General features: G+C 40.2%; 4 protein-coding genes and 2 non-coding genes across 10 annotated transcripts in view; 5 read left to right on the plus strand and 1 right to left on the minus strand.

Moving 5' to 3' along the window:
• Positions 1–1,632: 1,632 nt before the first annotated feature.
• rplp0 (ribosomal protein, large, P0) lies at positions 1,633–4,973 on the plus strand. 2 transcript variants are annotated; one of them, XM_071494520.1, is made up of 8 exons: positions 1,633–1,682; positions 1,983–2,090; positions 2,202–2,377; positions 2,632–2,719; positions 3,570–3,716; positions 3,885–4,070; positions 4,190–4,330; positions 4,604–4,973. In XM_071494520.1, the coding sequence occupies exons 2-8, from the start codon at positions 2,037–2,039 to the stop codon at positions 4,754–4,756; spliced, it is 945 nt and encodes a 314-aa protein (XP_071350621.1). In that variant the 5' UTR covers positions 1,633–1,682; positions 1,983–2,036; the 3' UTR covers positions 4,757–4,973. The 2 variants fall into 2 exon arrangements, with proteins under 2 accessions (XP_071350621.1, XP_071350622.1); XM_071494521.1 differs by having other exon boundaries at positions 1,654–1,682; positions 2,179–2,377.
• LOC139631408 (small nucleolar RNA SNORA63) lies at positions 2,430–2,559 on the plus strand. The gene has a single exon (XR_011693375.1). It is a non-coding gene; the product is annotated as a small nucleolar RNA SNORA63 (small nucleolar RNA).
• Positions 3,364–3,493, plus strand: LOC139631410 (small nucleolar RNA SNORA63). Its single transcript, XR_011693376.1, has one exon. It is a non-coding gene; the product is annotated as a small nucleolar RNA SNORA63 (small nucleolar RNA).
• A 736-nt stretch (positions 4,974–5,709) lies between the features above and the next one.
• Positions 5,710–9,152, plus strand: LOC139630797 (golgin subfamily A member 7-like). The gene is made up of 6 exons (XM_071494522.1): positions 5,710–5,807; positions 6,262–6,384; positions 6,468–6,620; positions 6,757–6,858; positions 7,082–7,137; positions 7,400–9,152. The coding sequence occupies exons 1-5, from the start codon at positions 5,799–5,801 to the stop codon at positions 7,127–7,129; spliced, it is 435 nt and encodes a 144-aa protein (XP_071350623.1). The 5' UTR covers positions 5,710–5,798; the 3' UTR covers positions 7,130–7,137; positions 7,400–9,152.
• Positions 9,153–9,947: 795 nt separating this feature from the next.
• On the plus strand, positions 9,948–17,964 carry r3hcc1 (R3H domain and coiled-coil containing 1). Of its 4 annotated transcripts, none has more exons than XM_071494515.1 (9): positions 9,948–10,086; positions 10,408–10,539; positions 11,274–11,411; positions 11,752–12,334; positions 12,527–12,702; positions 12,987–13,057; positions 13,152–13,247; positions 13,396–13,536; positions 15,677–17,964. In XM_071494515.1, the coding sequence occupies exons 2-8, from the start codon at positions 10,496–10,498 to the stop codon at positions 13,503–13,505; spliced, it is 1,218 nt and encodes a 405-aa protein (XP_071350616.1). In that variant the 5' UTR covers positions 9,948–10,086; positions 10,408–10,495; the 3' UTR covers positions 13,506–13,536; positions 15,677–17,964. The 4 variants fall into 4 exon arrangements, with proteins under 4 accessions (XP_071350616.1, XP_071350620.1, XP_071350617.1 ...); XM_071494519.1 differs by having other exon boundaries at positions 12,987–13,045; positions 15,677–15,813; XM_071494516.1 differs by having other exon boundaries at positions 9,953–10,086; positions 10,405–10,539.
• loxl2a (lysyl oxidase-like 2a) overlaps positions 13,969–18,225 on the minus strand; it is a 29,409-nt gene continuing 25,152 nt past the window's right edge. Inside the window, exon 14 of the mRNA XM_071494514.1 lies at positions 13,969–15,350. Coding sequence (XP_071350615.1) covers positions 15,280–15,350 — 71 coding nt within the window. The 3' untranslated portion in view covers positions 13,969–15,279. The remainder of the gene's footprint in view (positions 15,351–18,225) is intronic.

The following is an 18,225-nucleotide window of genomic DNA, read 5'->3' on the forward strand; positions in this document are numbered from 1 at the left end:
GATGTTTGAGCTTCGGGAAAAGTAGTGGGATCTGAGCCGTGCGAGCTCCCAAATGTGAGGGCCAGGGGTCTATGTGAAGGTGGAGGAGATTTGGTACCTGCGCTGCTACGGCTGCCATGTCCCCTGAGGACAATCCTGCAACACATAGTGTGAGACCGATCACTGTGGCTGGAATGGAGGTGACGTACTTCTTAACAGGTGGGCCCTTGACAATGACCAGGGTCGACAGTTGAGGGAGGTCATTCAGCCATGTTTTCAGGTGACACACAGGCGATGGCCTTCTATCTAGCATCTCTTGATGTGAGTGCCTGTAGAAAACTGCAAGACTCTTCAGGCCAGGCATCAGCCTCATTGCATCTTCTGGTAATGAGTGATCCATGCAATCGATAAGTTCCAAACTGGACAAGGCCGGGGCACCAGCTTGTCCATGTGCTCCTCCTGAGGGACCTGGGTTGGGTCTGGGAATACTGTGAAAGGTGCACAGTCTGTGCACAACAGACAAGGACAGATGCTTCAGCTTTGGCAGGCAGCTGAGTATGGAGTGTACCATCAAAATTGTCTCTTCGAAGACTCCCATCTGATGACAGACCAGAGATGTAAGATTTGTGAAGTGGGAGATAGCAGAAATGACGCTGCCCATGGCTGCTGTGGGAAATGTAACATCACACATGCTAAAGTGAGTCAGCTGCTGGGGTTTGAACACAGTGGAAGCATCGAGCGAAAGTGAGGTGCAACTGCTTCTGATAGCCAGACGCTTCAAATGCGCAAAGTCCTTTAAGCAGTCGAGGCTCTGCTGGGAGCTTCGGTCCATGACCACTGTGGTGACAGCTGGAAGGGAATGAGCAAGCCGTTTCCAGTCTTTAGCTTTCGAGCTCCTCACAACCACACTGGTAACTTTCCTGCGACGAAGAGTGGTCCAGAACTGACTGTTGTAAGAGCCATTGTGAAAACCCAGAACTACAGCCCAGTCTTTCCAAAGAGACCCGTGGTCAACAAGCTTTTTGAAGTACTTGCAAGATGCCCGGACATTAAACTTATCTGCCGCTGACAGGTATCCAAAAACGTGGCTCCACACCTCTGACGGCAGCTGTGTATCCGGCTGTGCCATCGTTTTGCTCTGCTCCCACATGTACCATTGAGCTACTTGCTCAAAAATGTTTTTTTTTTTTTCAGCCTCTGTCCGAGACACAACCAGACATATTTTTTGACTCCACGCTTGTCAGTGTGTAGGGCTCTACATGTAATGTGTGGGCAGCTGCTGCTTCTTCTTCTTCTCTGCATTTGTCGCGGATTTCAATGCCAACTTTTGGTGCATACCGCCATCTCTCTCTCTATGTGCATATTTGTTCCCAGTATCCCTTCCAAACCCTATGCTCGTACGGCCTTTCTCACCCTTTGTTACAAACGTCCCCTTTGTTCATGATATTTTAACACAGTACATTAAAATGTGCTCAACATTTGTAGTTTGAACATACTTGTGAGTTTAATTTCCCCATCGAGTAGTTGGTTTCTTCCGGTTTCTTCTCATTGCCAATCGTGTGGCAACAGACGTGATTGACACTGGAATCGTCCAATAGTTGTGAAGCTGTCGCCATTACTCGGCTGTGATTGGTCGGTTACTTCCTATAAATTCTTCTCACGTCTTTCTCCTTCCTCTTTCTTTCACGCGACCCTTGTGCGCGGTAAGGAGCCTCTCTCGTTGTCTAATTGAACCAAAAAAAACTAATATTTTCTGAAATTAGAGTGTTTAGGATTTTCGCGGTTTATTAGACAAACATCTATACCTCGTAATAGACGTGTTTGGGTTTCCGTAATGGTTGCGGTTGTGCGAATTGACCGAGTGAGGCCTGTTTAAATATCGCTAGCTTACCGTTAGCCGGCTAACGTTAGCAGCCGACCACATGTTAGGGTGTACAGGGCTGTACGTGTTATATCGTTTGTTTTGGTAAAAATAATATGACTGACTTTCTCATTCTGCGCAGGTATCACCTTGTCTTTAAACCAGCTGAGGAGCGATCCTTGGAAGCACTGCAAAGATGCCCAGGGAAGACAGGGCCACGTGGAAGTCCAACTATTTTATGAAAATCATCGTGAGTATGATTTGACACACACAAGCTTGTATTCACACTTTACGTAACATTCGTTTTTGTAATTTATTTTTTTCTGCTGTACCGATAGTAATTTCTTGTTGCGATGTGTAGCAACTTCTGGATGACTATCCAAAATGCTTCATCGTGGGGGCAGACAATGTGGGCTCCAAGCAGATGCAGACCATCCGTCTGTCCCTGCGTGGCAAGGCTGTGGTGCTGATGGGCAAAAACACCATGATGCGCAAAGCCATCCGTGGCCACCTGGAGAACAATCCTGCACTGGAGAAGTGAGTTTACTTCCTCCTCTGCTCTTGCTACCCTCAGTCACCAGTTTTTATGTTGCAGGATTAGTTACAGTGCAGCTTGTTTGGTGCTGTGTTGTCGTTCCCCCTGCAAACAACAATTTGTTTCCAGCTATCCCTGTCTGCCTAAATCCCGCTGGCAGCCAGGGACGCAAGGTCTCAGACACTTTACAACTTTTCCTGTTTGTAGAAACGATGATCTGGTTGCATAATTAACAACGGATCCTATGATTTGACAGGCTCCTGCCCCACATTAAAGGAAATGTGGGCTTTGTCTTCACCAAGGAGGATTTGGCTGAGGTCAGGGACATGCTGCTGGCCAACAAGGTAAGAGAAACTTGGTTACAACTCCCTCGCTCAGGTTGACCACCACTTTGTCTGGGACATTTAATTGTAGACCATGTACAACTATTTAGATTTGTCTATTTTGTAAAAGCAAGTGGTTTTTTTTTGTTTGTTTTTAAATAAATGTACACCTAGCTTAGACTAACGCAGTTGTTAGCAGTGTATTGCATTATACTGCAAGTTATGGAACCTTTTCCTACCCCTTCTGATAATGGGAGTGGACAATATTCAAAACACCCCAAAAGTAATATAATTAACAGCACCACCAACCACACCCACTAGTGTGAGCATAAATAGCAGATAGCACCGAGAACTGAAATAACACCTTCATGAAAGTAGGAGTTACTGGAAGGCAACCACGTGACTATTAAAATCTCAACCACTTAAAATGATAAACTGCTCTTCAGATTGACAGACTTTTTTTTTTTTTTTTTTTGACAAGAGACAAACAATATTAATGACAAACCTTTTAAATAAGCTTCATGTCAACTGAAAACATTTAGTCTTCGTGTTTTACAGCAGCTAGCGTGAGCAAATGGATTTTGAAGTAAGAATTTCATTCCATCAGCAACATAGTGGAGGGAACCTTGTTAACTGGTACAAACACGTGTCCGGACACTGTCAACATGCAGGATAAGTTACAATGCAGCTCGTGCAGTGCTGTTTTGTCGTTCCCCCTGCAAACAGTAACCTGTTTCCTCGCTATACCTGTCTGTCAGCACCTCTTGACTGTCAGGGACGTAAGGTTTCAGACAGTGAATTAAACTCAGACAACTATATTAAAACCTGCCCTGCAAAGTAGCATACTAAACTATTACACTGAATACCCCAGGTGCCTGCAGCTGCCCGTGCTGGAGCCATCGCCCCTTGTGATGTGACGGTGCCCGCCCAGAACACTGGTCTGGGTCCTGAGAAGACCTCCTTCTTCCAGGCTCTGGGCATCACCACCAAGATCTCCAGGGGAACCATTGAAATCTTGGTGAGTTTGAAAAACCATTATGCTATTGTAGTTGGAATTTGTTTTACATGCAGGAATAGCTCCTTGTGTTACATAAAGTAGACTTACTGCACAAAACACAGATGTTAAACCAAACAGAATGTGTCAAGATGTTTACACCAGTAACTAATAAGCATTTCTGTCTCCCAGAGTGACGTCGGTCTGATCAAGACCGGTGACAAGGTTGGTGCCAGCGAGGCCACGCTGCTCAACATGCTGAACATCTCGCCCTTCTCCTTCGGACTCATCATCCAGCAGGTGTATGACAATGGCAGTGTTTACAGTCCTGAGGTGCTTGACATCACAGAGGCTTCCCTGCATGTCAGGTTCCTGGAGGTGAGATACAGTGCTTGTCTGAATAAATCAGTCTTGCATTTCACTGAGATCACTGGTAATGTTTGCTTGGGACATTGGTCGTGGCTGTAAGATGACTATATAAAATGGGATTTTTCTAGGGTGTGAGGAACATTGCCAGTGTCTGCCTGGAGATTGGCTACCCCACCTTGGCCTCTGTCCCCCACTCCATCATCAATGGCTACAAGAGAGTCCTGGCTGTCGCTGTGGAGACAGACTACTCCTTCCCCCTGGCAGACAAGGTATGATGCAATTCACATTGAAAAGGGAAGTTATGCCATTAGCTATACCTGCAGGATAGGTTTCGGTGTAGCCTGTGTAGTGCTGCATTGCTGATCGCCCTGCAGAGAGCAACATGGTTCGTTACATCCCTTTCTGTCTTGGTGTCAAGTCAGGGATGCTTCCTTTCAGACATCCTTCAAGGATTCCAAGTATTGTCCTAGAATGAGGTGTTTTTTTTTCTCTTAGCCATTTGGTGCAGATGAAAACTAATGTGATACCTTTTGTCCTCACAGGTCAAAGCCTTCCTGGCTGACCCATCTGCTTTTGCTGCTGTCGCAGCACCTGCAGCAGCTGAGACAGCTGCAGCTCCAGCTGCTGCCAAGGAGGAGGTTAAGGAAGAGTCTGAGGAATCTGACGACGACATGGGCTTTGGTCTGTTTGACTAAAACAAATGCAGCGAACGGAACCAGATTTGAGTCACAACACCATGATTCAATAAAAAAAAAAAATTCTTTAGCTCCTTGTGCCTTGTGTATTTCTCTTCTGTAGTGAATTGGGAGGTAACATGGTTGAACCTGCAGTTGCATGTTGAGGTCCTGTGGTCATTAACTTGTGCTTATTGGGTGAACACTATAAAAGGAATAAAGTGCTCGGTAAATTTGATCTGTTCAGGGTAAGGTCTTGTATTCATTTGTCAATCGGATCTAGTTATTTGAGAAGACCTGAAAAGGTTTAACAATATACCGGAAATGACGTACGGTATAAAATTTTTTATTTTATTTATTTATTTTTTTTTTGCTTAAAATTGGTCAAACGAAAACGGCTACGTGCTTCCTGTTTGGGCTTGTCAACCTTCAGAATAAATACTAGACTAGGAGCAAAGGACTTAAATGGCAAAATGTATTTTGCCAATTTTACTGAGATACTTGGATGAGGACATCAATATACTTGCTAACACTGAATGTGCAGCAATCTCGAGAAAACTGCCTAATTTATACAGTACTATAAATGTACATTTCAATAAAAGATTTACAGAAAACTAGATGTTAGCTACAGTGTACCGTAATAGTAATGCGCCTCAAACTAGTTTGTGAGGCTTGTTACATTTTAGATAACTTTTATAGTTTTGTGAAGGGTATTTTAACAGGCACGGTGCGTGATTGAACTGCAATACGTAAATGGCAATTTTAAGTGATCTGAGGGACTACCATAATTATCATCTTAGGTTTACACATCTAAATGTTGGTGGGTGATAAAATGTTAAGAATGTGGGAGTATGTTGCATCCTTGAGGAGCCACACGTAGTTCCAGGCTATTCAGGTTAGTGTAACTCAAAAGAGAGAAATTTAAATGCAATGCATTACTGCAATTCACTAATCAATATCCGTGTAACAATGTACTTTTATTGTGAAGACGGGGGGGGGGCGGAAGTCTTAGTGGGCTGGTATAGATCATAGAGGAGCAGTAGCAACAGGGGAAACGTCCACTATGGCTGAGGTAAGGGTTTTCTAGGGGGGGATTTATTCATTTTTAAAGATTGACATGTAGATTGATGCCAACTATGTATTTACGGCGATTTGTTCGTTTTGCTGTTGATAAACTCTAACACTGCCGTACTTTTCAGCGGCGTTGATGGGTCAGCAAACGTAAGCTAATGTGTTATTAGCTAACGCTAGCTAACATTACCCCATATCACAAGCAGATCGTAGTATTTAATATTTTTTATAACTTTCTGCAGTGTCAACAGCACATAGGCGAATAAGTGTCATTGAATTAGAATTAGGTTTAATAATAACGTTAGCTTATGTAAGTTATTATAATTGGTTAGACGATATTAGTACGAGCGCGATGATTTCCTCAGTTTAAGTGTAAGCTAGGTGCCAGTGTTACAGCCTTTCAGACGGTCATTCCTCAAGAAAGAAAGTCGCACAAATTCTGATTCTTTGTCCAGACCCACAGCTTACAGGACCTCCAGCAGCCAGCTGTCTCCTCCAAGGTGTTTATACAGAGAGACTACAGCTCAGGAACCATCTGCAAGTTCCAGGCTAAGTTCCCCTCTGAACTCGAGTCAAGGGTACGCACAGTGTTTACAAGGATGTCATCATTGCTGACTCTGCATTCAAAGATTATGCGTGTAAACTGTTCATGTGGTTTCAGATTGACAAGCAGCAGTTTGAAGAGACCATCCAAACTTTAAACAACCTGTATGCAGAGGCAGAGAAACTAGGAGGGAAGTCTTACTTGGAGGGTTGCCTGGCTTGTGTAACTGCTTATACAATCTTCCTCTGTATGGAGACACACTATGAAAAGGTACAACAGCTTCAGTGTTATGTTCTGTATATCATCCGCTCATATTCTAGTCTGGATTAGATTGGATCTAAATATCGCTACCTGTCTCCTAGTTATATGCTGCTCTGTGAGTGTGTATCTGTCTCTCTAAGTACAGGTGTTAAAGAAGATTGCCAGGTACATTAAAGACCAGAATGAGAAGATATACGCTCCCAGGGGCTTGCTGCTGACTGACCCCATAGAGAGAGGACTAAGAGTTGTATCCTTTACCTGCCTAAGGTCAGATGAATTTAATGCAATTTTCCACATAGCAGCACATTACCAATGTTTTACCATAACATGGAGGTAAAATTAGGGTTTCGGTAAGATTATTAATATTTCCATCTACATGCTTGAATCTAAACATGTCCGGTGCAACCTTCTGTACACTAAGAAGAGCAGATTGTAGCATTATGTATATTCCTTAACTTGCTATCCTCCAGGTTGAAATCACCATCTTTGAGGACAGAAGTATTGGCTCTGGAAGATAAAAAACGCGGTATGTTGTCACTCAAATGACATTCTTGCTCTTAAAATTGGAAATCTGAATTTTGGAATGGGATTTTCCCAAAAAGTCAGACTTAAAACTTGTTTTTTTTATCTGTAGTCAAACTAATTTGAGACCACTAATAGTTCCATCATTTGATGATGACTTCAATTTACTTACCAGCCCACCTTAACAACACTGAAAACTCTACTGGGTTCAACCTTTTGTTTATTCTCTAACCAATTTTTCTCTTTCTTCCCTACTCTTTCTATAGACTGATGACACTGGCCAGATACTCTTCATTGGTCTGGCAGGACATACTCAGATATCTGCTTCACCTGAATGAATGTAAATAATTTTGATCTGATCCTTTTTTTCTGTTATTTATAAGCACACCACCGTCTGCCTATCCTTATGTTTGTTAATGCGTTTTCACGTCTTTTTATACATGAAGCAATGTACAAGCCAGACTAAAAGTATTTAGACAGTGACACGTTTTTACTCTTTAGGCTCTGAGCTTCAGCGCATTCTCTTTGACATACAATCATGGATACTACATTAAAGCACCAAGTCTAATCTTCAGTTTGAGTAGGTTTACATCAATATAGAAAGAACTTTGTGGGAGATACAGCCCTTTTAACACATAAAACCCAAATTGGAAAGATTCAAAAATAATTGGGACACTTGGCTACTTAATTAATTGGGGAGCTGTGTGTCGTTTCAACGTCAGTTCAGAAAAGAACTCATACGGCAACAAGCAACAGGATGAATGCCAGGTGTATCAAAAGTCTTTGGATAGCATTTCATCATTCCGCAGGACAATGATCCTAAACGTGCAGCCAAAGCAACCAAAGAGCTTTTCAGGGTGAAGAGGTGGAAGATCTTTGACTAGCCAAGTCAGTCACATGATCTCAATCCACCTGAGCAACATTTCACTTGGTAAAGACCAAATTAAAGGCAGAGAGACCCCACAACAGGCAAGAGTTGAAGGTAGCTGCAAAGAAGATCTGAGACAGCATTAGTAGGGAAGATACAAAATGTCTTGTGATGTCTGTGGGTTGAAGACTTATGGATTTTCCACATAATATTAAGTATGATGATTTTGACCATTTGTATCTATCCAGTTACTTTTGAACTCCTCATTTTCTGGCACTATGTATTAAAAAGCTGTATCTCCAACACTGTCCCCTCTGTATTGATGTAAACATACTCGACAACATAATCGACTTGGCACTTTAATGTAGAATATATTATTTTATTTCAAATTGAATGTTGAGGCACAGAGCCTGAAGAGCAAAAAATGTGTTACTGTGTTCAAATACCTGCTGTCTGGAGTGTATAAATCCTGTCCTAGTTGATAAAAACCAGTCTTTATGAATAGTGCCATTGTGTTAAATGCCAGTTTTTGACCTGAATCATGAGCGATTGGACTTGTCTGTTGTATTCCAAATGATATAAAATCAATAATATGTTGCCGCCAAGAGTTTTCATAGACATAGGTTGGGGCTGTGTTGTTGGCACAGTCTGTAAACAGTTATTCTGTTATGGGTTGTGCTCCACAGTATTAATATGCTGGTTGTAGCCTTTGTTGAGGCAAATGTTTCTTATTTGTGGATGAATGTGGCTTTTTTAGGGGAATCTTGTCTTGTGAAACACACACATTGGAGGTTCTGAACTGGAGATTTTTGTGTCTTCAAAGATGGAGTATATTTACCGTTAATAAGTCTATCACAAAACAATAAGAGGACCTATTACATTTTATGAAATGTCTGTCTCTGCTATGTCACAGTTTGACTGCACTAAATCTTCCAAATTATATCCAGCAGTCCTGTTACATGTTTCCCCTAAAATTCATATCTATATTGCGAATGTCATCCCCTTTTTCTTTATCACCAAACACCACAGGAACCTTAAACACTCTGAACTCCACAGATGATTGCTGTAGTTTGTGTTTGATATAACCGGTGTACTTTTCTTACAAATGTTGTTCTGTTTTGTCTAAATAAATAGTCCTTTCCTGAAATCTACGGAGCTCCTTGTGTTTGACCTTATTTCAAATATCAAAGTACATATGTAGTGGTGGAAAGTAACACAATTACTTAAATACTGTACTTTAGTACAATTTTAAAGCACTTTGAGTATTTCTACCTTCTGCTACTTTATATTTCCACTTCAGTATATTTATAGGGGAAACATTTTATACTTTTTACATCACTACATTTATTTGTCATCTTCAGTTACTTTGCAGATTCTGATAAATACTATAATACCAAATGTAATCAATAAATAAATTACGATGTAGTAACACAGGTTAAGAAAAGACTGTCTACTTAATACTGAAGATTAAAAACATCTGACAGACATGTTTCAAATGCAAATCTATTTGTTTCCAGTATTTTCAAAAAAATTAACTTAGTTTTAAACAACAGCTTAATTATATTACAAAATATCTGTACCAACAGATTTTTTTAAACTTGTTATGAGAAACATATAACAATATAATTGTATATAATATTTTCATATAAATTGTTATATATAATTTTTAATTTTCTTTTAGAATAATTCTTATTTTTGCTTTTGGTAAGTTAAATATATTTTGATGTTAATTTTGATTGAAAAAATTTAAAGTATATTTTTAATATTATGTTACTGCTACTTTTGTTCTTTATTCTATTCTGAGTATTTCTTCCACCACTGTCCACATCTGGTTTTGAGGAGTATGGGTGGTGCATTTTCTTGGATAGTTTTATCGGACCGTCGCTTTTATTGTGAAGGAATCAGACCGGATATATAAAGGAACGGGCAAAAAAAACAAAAACAAAAAAAAAACATCTTCCGGAAGCGAAGCAACATTAGCTAGCTACTGAGCGCTGCTGCTTGTGACTGTTGCCTCTCCTCCTGTGGGTTCAGTATCTCACTAAAACACGTCCAGGTCAAAAATAACACATTTAAACCACGACGGTAAGCCCACTGTGGTTTGTATAAGCATTAACTATAGCATGAACTGTGGTAGACTGACAGTGACAACACGAACGTCAACGATAACTAAAGTCAGCTAATTTAGTTTTGAGTTTTTAAACGTGTGGCTAAGGAAATCAAAACAATCAGCTAACTTTCTGTTCCACTTAGCTTTAACTAACGAAGGTGTTGTTAGTTTGGTTAGCCTTTATTACGGTGTTCTCTGTTGTTAACTAACGTAACAGGACACAGCTAATTTGCATTTGGCTCAAGTTGGGTTTAATTTAACGTTTCACTAAGAAAATAACCTCACATCGGCAGCAGGATCCATCCTCCTCTGTCCACCCTGGCGTTTCCTTGTTTCGATGGCCTTTACCTCCCAAAGCAAGAAAATGAATTCGTGCACCATGTCATGGATGAGCTGGAAACATACCAACAGAAGAGCAGCCGCAAGAGGTGAGGCTCCCCTCATGGGAAAGAAGTAGCACTGAAATTGAAGTTAAAATAGGTTTCCTGTATTTGAATAAGCATGTTTTTCTCTTGGGGGGGGACCATTATGCAATCCACCATCATGTCTGTGTTTGACCTGCTGCTCTTTCTCCTTTAAAACATGGCACAGTTGTAATTGTGCAATGTGTGTTGTATGTAGATAAATAATCTACTCAGAATTCACCACTTGATACTTTATGGAAAAGTGGGCAATGTCCTCACCAGCAACAAGTAGAGAGCTCCACACTTTCACTTACTTACTTGCATCTCTTCTTATATTTACAACTGTTCCTCAGATAAGATACAAGGATTGGCCAACTCTTGATACCCCTGAGTTAAAACTAAACTAAGGAAGACTGCCTTCCAGTGATGTACACTATATAATGAACTGATTTACAAAAGGCTTTAAAACTTGCACATCCCATCACATTAGCCGGATTTAAAGTGTTAATTTTGGACCTTTAAAAAGATGTGTGTGATTGTTTCTTCTTTCTGTACTTAGTTCCTCTGGGTTTACTGTCTTGCAAAATATATCGTGATCTCAGTGAGATTACCCAATATAAAGAAAAAGATTATATACAATAACATTATAGCCTCAATGTCAGGTTTATGTTGTTAAAAATGAAGTTGCTTTTACACTGCCAAAAGACAATATGGCCCTCTTACTGTCTCTCTGTCATGCTGTCTGTGTCCTTCTCCAGCGTGCTCCTGTTCCCCTGTCTACCCAGCAGACTGCGATACCTGATTCATAAGACCATAGAAGACCTGCCAGATCTCACCACCTTCTCAGTAGGAGAAAGCTGGTATCGCAGGGTGGTGGTCTGCCATTCTGAGCTCAGGTACAGAATGTAGATAAGTAGATCATATGCACAGTGCTGGCCAAACTCTGATTGATGCCTAAATTGTTAGTCCGGTGCATTTTTAAAATGAGCAACAGTACCTGACTTTTGATCAGGTGCGGTGACAGTTAATACTTTTAACCAAGGAGTTGGAGTTAAAGGTTCAATTTACCAGTTGGTTTTTAAAGAAGTTGTCTAATAAGACTGAAAGAAATTAGAGCTCGTTTGTCTAGTGCAGGATACATAAATGAAATAACATAAACATAAAATGAGTTAATTAATAACAAATTCAAGGTAGAGGTTTTAATATAAGTTTGGGTTTTTGTTGGTTTTTCTGTAGAGGTGAGATCGAGGAAGACAGTGATTTGGAGAGCAACAACAGCTTTTGTGAAGGGACTCTAAGAAGTAGGGAGGAGATGGACGGCTTTGCTAAGCCTATATCTTCAATCCCTTCAAGAAGCCGCGGACCGAAGAGGCCAGACAAACCTCTTTACATGCCACGAGCTGCTCGGGAGAGACTTTCCTCGCAAAACTCACAAGGACACACGGCGCACAAAGAGAAACCAAGTCCAGCCTCCAGTAGCTGTTGCTGCATCAGCTGTTCATCTGACTCTTGTTCCTGTTATGAAAATTCAGAAAACACCAACTCCTCATCTGCATCCAGACAGGAATCACTCCCCTGTGTAATGGACGGTATCATCAACCATATTTCGAACAGTTCAGCACGTTGTCCTCAGGACGAGAGACAAAAGTTGGTGCTGAGGCTGCATGAAACTGAGCCTGTTGTCGTGGACCACACTGTGTCCTGCTTCGCTGACATGACTCTGGAGGAGGATGTGAAAGGCAAAGAAGACTTTGCTAGTGTGCCATACAGTTCCCAGATAGAAGACGTTAGCACAGGCACAGATGATGTAACTGAAGAGGTAAGCTAGCAAACACTTCATTTTAAAGGTGTGGTTGTTTTTATATTATTTCTATATTTGTCTACATATACATATTAATATTATTACAGTCTCTTTTTAGGTATTTTAAATTGCTTGGTATTTATATTTTTCCTGTACTTATTGTTCTCTATCAATAAATTGTAACCAGTTATTCTGCGTTTGCTCTGTCAGATCAAGGCACATCTGAAAGAGGCAGTGTCTTTTTCCATTGAGCACGTCCACAATGACTACTCTATTTATGAGAATGTGTGCATCAACCAGGATGACTTCCGTCACGTGATCGAGATCTATGACTTCCCGCCTATGTTCAAAACCGATGACCTCCTGGATGCTTTCACAGAGTACAGGTGTGAACAGAGAGCTAATATCCTAAACCTCTTCACAGCTCAGGCTGTCTTCATAGCAATTTTGTTTTAGCCCTTTAACCCCTTGACTTTAAGTTTTCTCTATTTCTAAGTTTAGTCTTTAGTGAGAAAAACAAGTTTTTCTTCTGAGACTTGAAAGAAAAACATTCTCATCCTATTGGTGTATGTCCAACATAATTAAAATAAAATGATCTAAAACAGTTGATCTAGCCAATAAACATGTAATTGAAATTTAATAAAACTATCTGCTCTCCTCTGTGTCTCAGTGATGGTGGAATGAAGATCAAGTGGGTGGATAACACACATGCCCTGGGAGTTTTTTCCAGTGAGTCGGCAGGTATGAGCCCCCATAGGTGGGTTTGAGGTGAAGAGCTAATGTTTATGGCTGAAACTGTACTAACAAGTAGCGCTGTTTACTGTGCCACATGCAGCACTCCACGCCCTCTCCATCTGCCACCCACTGCTGAAGGCTCGAGCACTGGCTGAAGGGAGTAAAAAAGCCAAAGGCAAGGCCATTAGACGAGCAGGTACAAGATTCAATTGCTGTCTCTCAGGAGATATCTTAAGCAACAATATTTTTTATCTTCTGCAGTATCTACTGTTTAAAATGGGAAGTAGTTTGTGTTCTAACACTGGATGCATGGATAAGATAGTTGTTTCTGTGCTGTCGTCCAGAGTTTATCCAGCCAGTGAAGGAACGTCCCAGAACAGACTGTGCTGTTGCCAGGCGGATGGTGACCAGAGCCCTGGGGCTGCCGAGAAGAGGCAGAGTGCAGCGATACTGAAGAGAAGTGTTTACACTGTTGGCACACACAGGTAAACATACTTATGAAAGCCACTGATTTCAGACATTACAGGTTCACACAGCCAGCACCATGGAGTTGGCTGAGGGGTTGTTGAATTTTAATTCCATTTTAGTGACATGAAGATCAGCCTGTGTGCCACTGTGTGTGGCTGTGATTTTCCTGTTGTGGGCAGGGACAAATTAGAGTTTTACAATTAAGGTGGTTTTTCTAGCTAATCACATGTTAGGATTTTTATCAAATTTAGTTGAATAACACTGTTTTTAGGCCAACTCTAACCAACATTATTATTTGAATGCTAGTGATCGGAGCACTGAACTTTGGATTGCACATGTAAAACCACTTACTGCGGACTACATAGTACTTTTATGGTATGTTACTGCTGTGTGTCTTTCATCCTGGCTTCCTTTGAACTTCTGAAAAAAGTACATCATATAATTTGGTATCTCCTTTTACCATTTTTATTTTCAAAAAATGTAACACTTTTCCACATTCACCCTTGCATACAACATAAAAACAATCAGGCAACAAGTACCCTTATAAAAAGAGGGGTCATTAGATTTGCTACATTAAAATAACACTAATTTACAAAACAATGAAGAGGCGTTTTCACACATATTTGTGGCTATTACAGTACATCCAAAATGTTATCATAGTCCCTGATGGTAATAATTTAAACAAAACTGAAAGATAAGCTGAGGGGATGTGCATTTCATGAAGATGAAAATGTGTGTCTACTGTAACAACCAAAAATACTCAATAAATAAAACATTTTCAAAAGTGAGTTCAAGTATGTGAAACACAAAATCCTGGAAGCAAAAAGCACTTTCCCTCTCAGCTTAATTCTGACATTAATTTATGACTGAAAATCTTCACAGATTGTCATAAATACTGCAGGAACCAAATCCAAGCAACTGTTGGCACAAATAAAACTACTATATTCAGCACTGGAGTGGCTCTGACAGGAATTGTAAAAAATAAATCCAGCTTTCCCTGCCTTTATTGCAGTTGTGGTTTCATCATTTGTAGAAAGCTAAATACAGCTCTTCTGAAAACAAGTTATTTGTCTTGTCAGTTGTGTTGTTGCCAAAAATCTTTGGCTTGTTTCACTGCAGTAATTATTATAATCATGTACTGTATTTGATTTTGGTTTCTAGTTAATGCCTTTAACTATCCAATACTTTGGAAGTAAATTAGATTTATACACCTGTCTTTCAATTCAATTGTTATACAAAGAAAACACACTGTGCAAGATACTGAGCACGTATAACGGTAGATTTAGCAGCAGACTGTTTTCATCCATCCCAAGCAAACTCAACATACAGTTGAAGGTCTCATCTAATGTGTTTTTTTTTTTTTGTTTTTTTTTTCTTTCATCTGAGGCTTTCCCCAAATGCTTGAAACTTTGGCTTAGAAGGTAACTGTTGGCACAGTTAATATAATAAATAATTTGGCTGCAGTCCTCCCTAACATCTCTCCCATTAAGCACCAAGTCAAAACCTACAATTTACTGACAACAAAGGCAATAGACATTAAGAGATCAGAGCACTTTTGTACAGCTGAATGTGGTTAATACATTTCATAAGCAAGCAGGTCTTTTTCTCATTGAATTATTGTCCGTTGTACCAGTTGAGCTCTGAGCTCATCAATCCAGCACTGATCCGAGGAAGCAAAGCAGTACAGCCCCCTCTAGTGGTTGTCAGTTATTTCTATTTGCTTCCCCAATGTCCGTGCGTCTGTGTTGTCCATCTCGGGTCTACCTGTGCGACAGCTGGTTGGTCAGCAATCCAGGGAACATTTCCTCTGTTTCTGAACTCATTGTGCCACCTATGAGGTCAGACAGGGAGAGGATGATGAAGAGCAATACCATGTAACATAATGCAAATTAAATATTGATGCTCCTACTCAAGCAAATTTAAACTTAAAACCCTGCGACTCTTCTTGACATGATAAAATTGCACCATCCAATCAAGCCATTCTGCCATTACCTACCAGCCCTCTGATGTGATGAAGTGACGGCACAACTAGAAAAATATTTCCAATATATTGACAGCGGAGTCTTGTCAAAATGAGGCAAACTTTTGCCTAAAAACTAATGATTTATGATATGATACCTTTTTAAAATATCATCTGACAGTCTTTATTTTCCACAGAGAGGTCCAGCAGAGGTCTTCCTCTGAAGAGGCTGTACAGTGGTCACAAACTTCTAACTGATCATCAAGAGTATGACTACAGTCCACCACTGTTTGCCTGCTTCACTTATCCACGTCATCAACATCCGCCCTGCTCAAGTGTCATCAAGCATGACACTGACTTACCACCAGACTCAAAGTTGTTGTTCTGTAGCTCAACCTGACCCCTGACCTTTGGACATTACTGCTGTGGTTCCTGTTGTTCACTCTTACTTGTACTAGGGTTACTAATAATAAGACACTGATACAACAGTGTTAAAGAAACAGACTGATCTAAGCAGTGATTTTAGATAGCTGACATTTGATTGCATGTTGCCTTGAAACTTAAGTGCATTTCAAGGTTGTTCAATTTCAAGGCTTGGTGTTTTTGTTTCCTCCTTGCCCAGGTGATCCAGGATTGGCTCCATAATTCTGTCTAAGTTGCATTTTCTTCTCTAACATAATGTCAAATTCCTTCAGATTAACTCTCAGGATTTGGTTAAAGAAATGTCTTTCATTGTGCGCTGTACTTGCAAGTTTTTATATGAAGTGCAAAACTACCTAAAAGACAAATGTAATGTAGATCCATGAACAGAAGCAGATCTGTTAAAAAACACTATTGTTTTCAAAAGCCAGCATTTAATAGAGACAGTTTAAAAAAAAAAACATGTCACGAGCAGTGTTAGACTGGACTTGATAGATATTTTCTAATATTTTAGTTCAATTTAAAATGGTGTTACATTTTTTTGTAAACAAGTTGCAAGATGTTGAGTTGTTCTTAATATTTATTTTATTTCTCTAAACAGTAAAAAACTACTTTAGGATCGTTGCCTCAGAGGCAAACTTGTTTCTCACTCCTTTTTAAAGAAAACATAAAAGGTTTGAGCATCGGAAACTTGAATGTTCAGCCCTCTGTCCATGTTATTGTAATGATGTTTTTATGTCATTTTGTCATTGACTTAACATCAAGCTTCTGTAAGGGGGGATGCAACATGGCATTAAGAGAGAACTGTATAGGTTTGTATTCAGTAAGGGAAGATGAGTGTTTTATTTTTTGTCAAACTGAAATAGGCTGTTTCCCTGAAATAATCATTTGTGCCTGATTTGCGTTTGGCAGGACTTATTCTGTGGTATGTCTATGCATTACCATGTCGTTCACCTGTAGATTTTAAAATACAGTATTGTCTAATTTCAGGGAAAAATTGACTTGATTGTAGCTTTAAATGTGGCACAATCACATAAAAATATGAAATATGAAACTATGGTACATAGTTTTTGACGTGATACATTGTGTAAAAGAAGTATTTTAAATAAACATACACCCACCAAGCACTTTACTAGGAACACCTGTACACCTGCTTATTCATACAATTAATCCAATTAGCCAATCATGTGGCAGCAGCGCAATGCTTTAAATCACGCAGATTCATGCTGGGAGCTTCAGTTAATATTCACATCAAACAACAGTTCTGTGAACAGAAACGTCTTGTTGATGAGCGGAGATCAGAGGAGAATCAGCCTGACTGGTTGGAGGTGACAGAAGGTTTACGGTAACTCCGATAACCACTCTTTACAACTCTGATAAGCAGAAAAGCATCTCAGAATGAACGAGACCACATTGAGTTCCACTGCTGTCAGCCAAGAACAGATACGTAGACTGGTTTTGTGAATCTGGATTTCTGCTGAGGCGGCAGATGGTAGGGTCAGAATTTGCCGTCAACAGCATGAATCAATGGACCGGACCTGCTTTGTGTCAACAGTCTGCTGCTGGAGGTGCAATGGCGTAGGGAATGTTTTCCTAGCACACTTTGGGCGCCTTAATAACAATCTATCACAGTTTGAATGCCACAGCCCATTTGAGAATTGCTGACCATGTGCCTCCCTTTATGGTCACAGTTTACCATCTAATAACAGCTGTTTCCAGCGTGATGATGCACCATGTCAAGTCGTCTCAAACTGGCTTCGTAAACATGACAGTGAGTTCAGTGAACTTGAGTGGCCTCACCAGTCACCAGATCTGAATCCAACAGAACACCTTTGGGATGTGATAGAACAGGAGGTTGGCAGCATAAATGTGCAGCTGACAAATCAGCAGAAATGATGTGATGCAATCATGTCAACATGAAGCAGAATCTCAAATGTTGATGTTTCCAACATCATGTAGAATCCATGCCACAAAGAACTGAGGCTGTTTTGACAGCAAAGGGAGGCCCTACCTAGTATTGGTATGTTCCTAATGAAGTGCTTGATGAGTGTATACAATGCAGCCAGGATGTTTTGAGGATGTTTACATCTACACCAGGTGAATAGTGTAAAACTGTCGGTCATTTTTAAACAGAAACATAGTCATCTCTTTTAATATTTGGCTTGAAATCCTTTGCAGTCAAGTGAGTTCAAAACCCCATGACTAAATTGTACAAAACATCAGACATTTCACTTTAAGTTGGGTTTTGCTTTGCATGAAATCAGTAATCCTTTTCAGCCTAATTTTCCACTAAACTTGATGTTTTACGATTGTAGTTAATATCATT

This window comes from Trachinotus anak, unplaced genomic scaffold (assembly GCF_046630095.1).
Source record: "Trachinotus anak isolate AG129_WGS33_773 ecotype Australia unplaced genomic scaffold, CSIRO_AGI_Tana_v1 ptg000013l, whole genome shotgun sequence".
NCBI classification, from domain to species: Eukaryota; Metazoa; Chordata; class Actinopteri; order Carangiformes; family Carangidae; genus Trachinotus; species Trachinotus anak.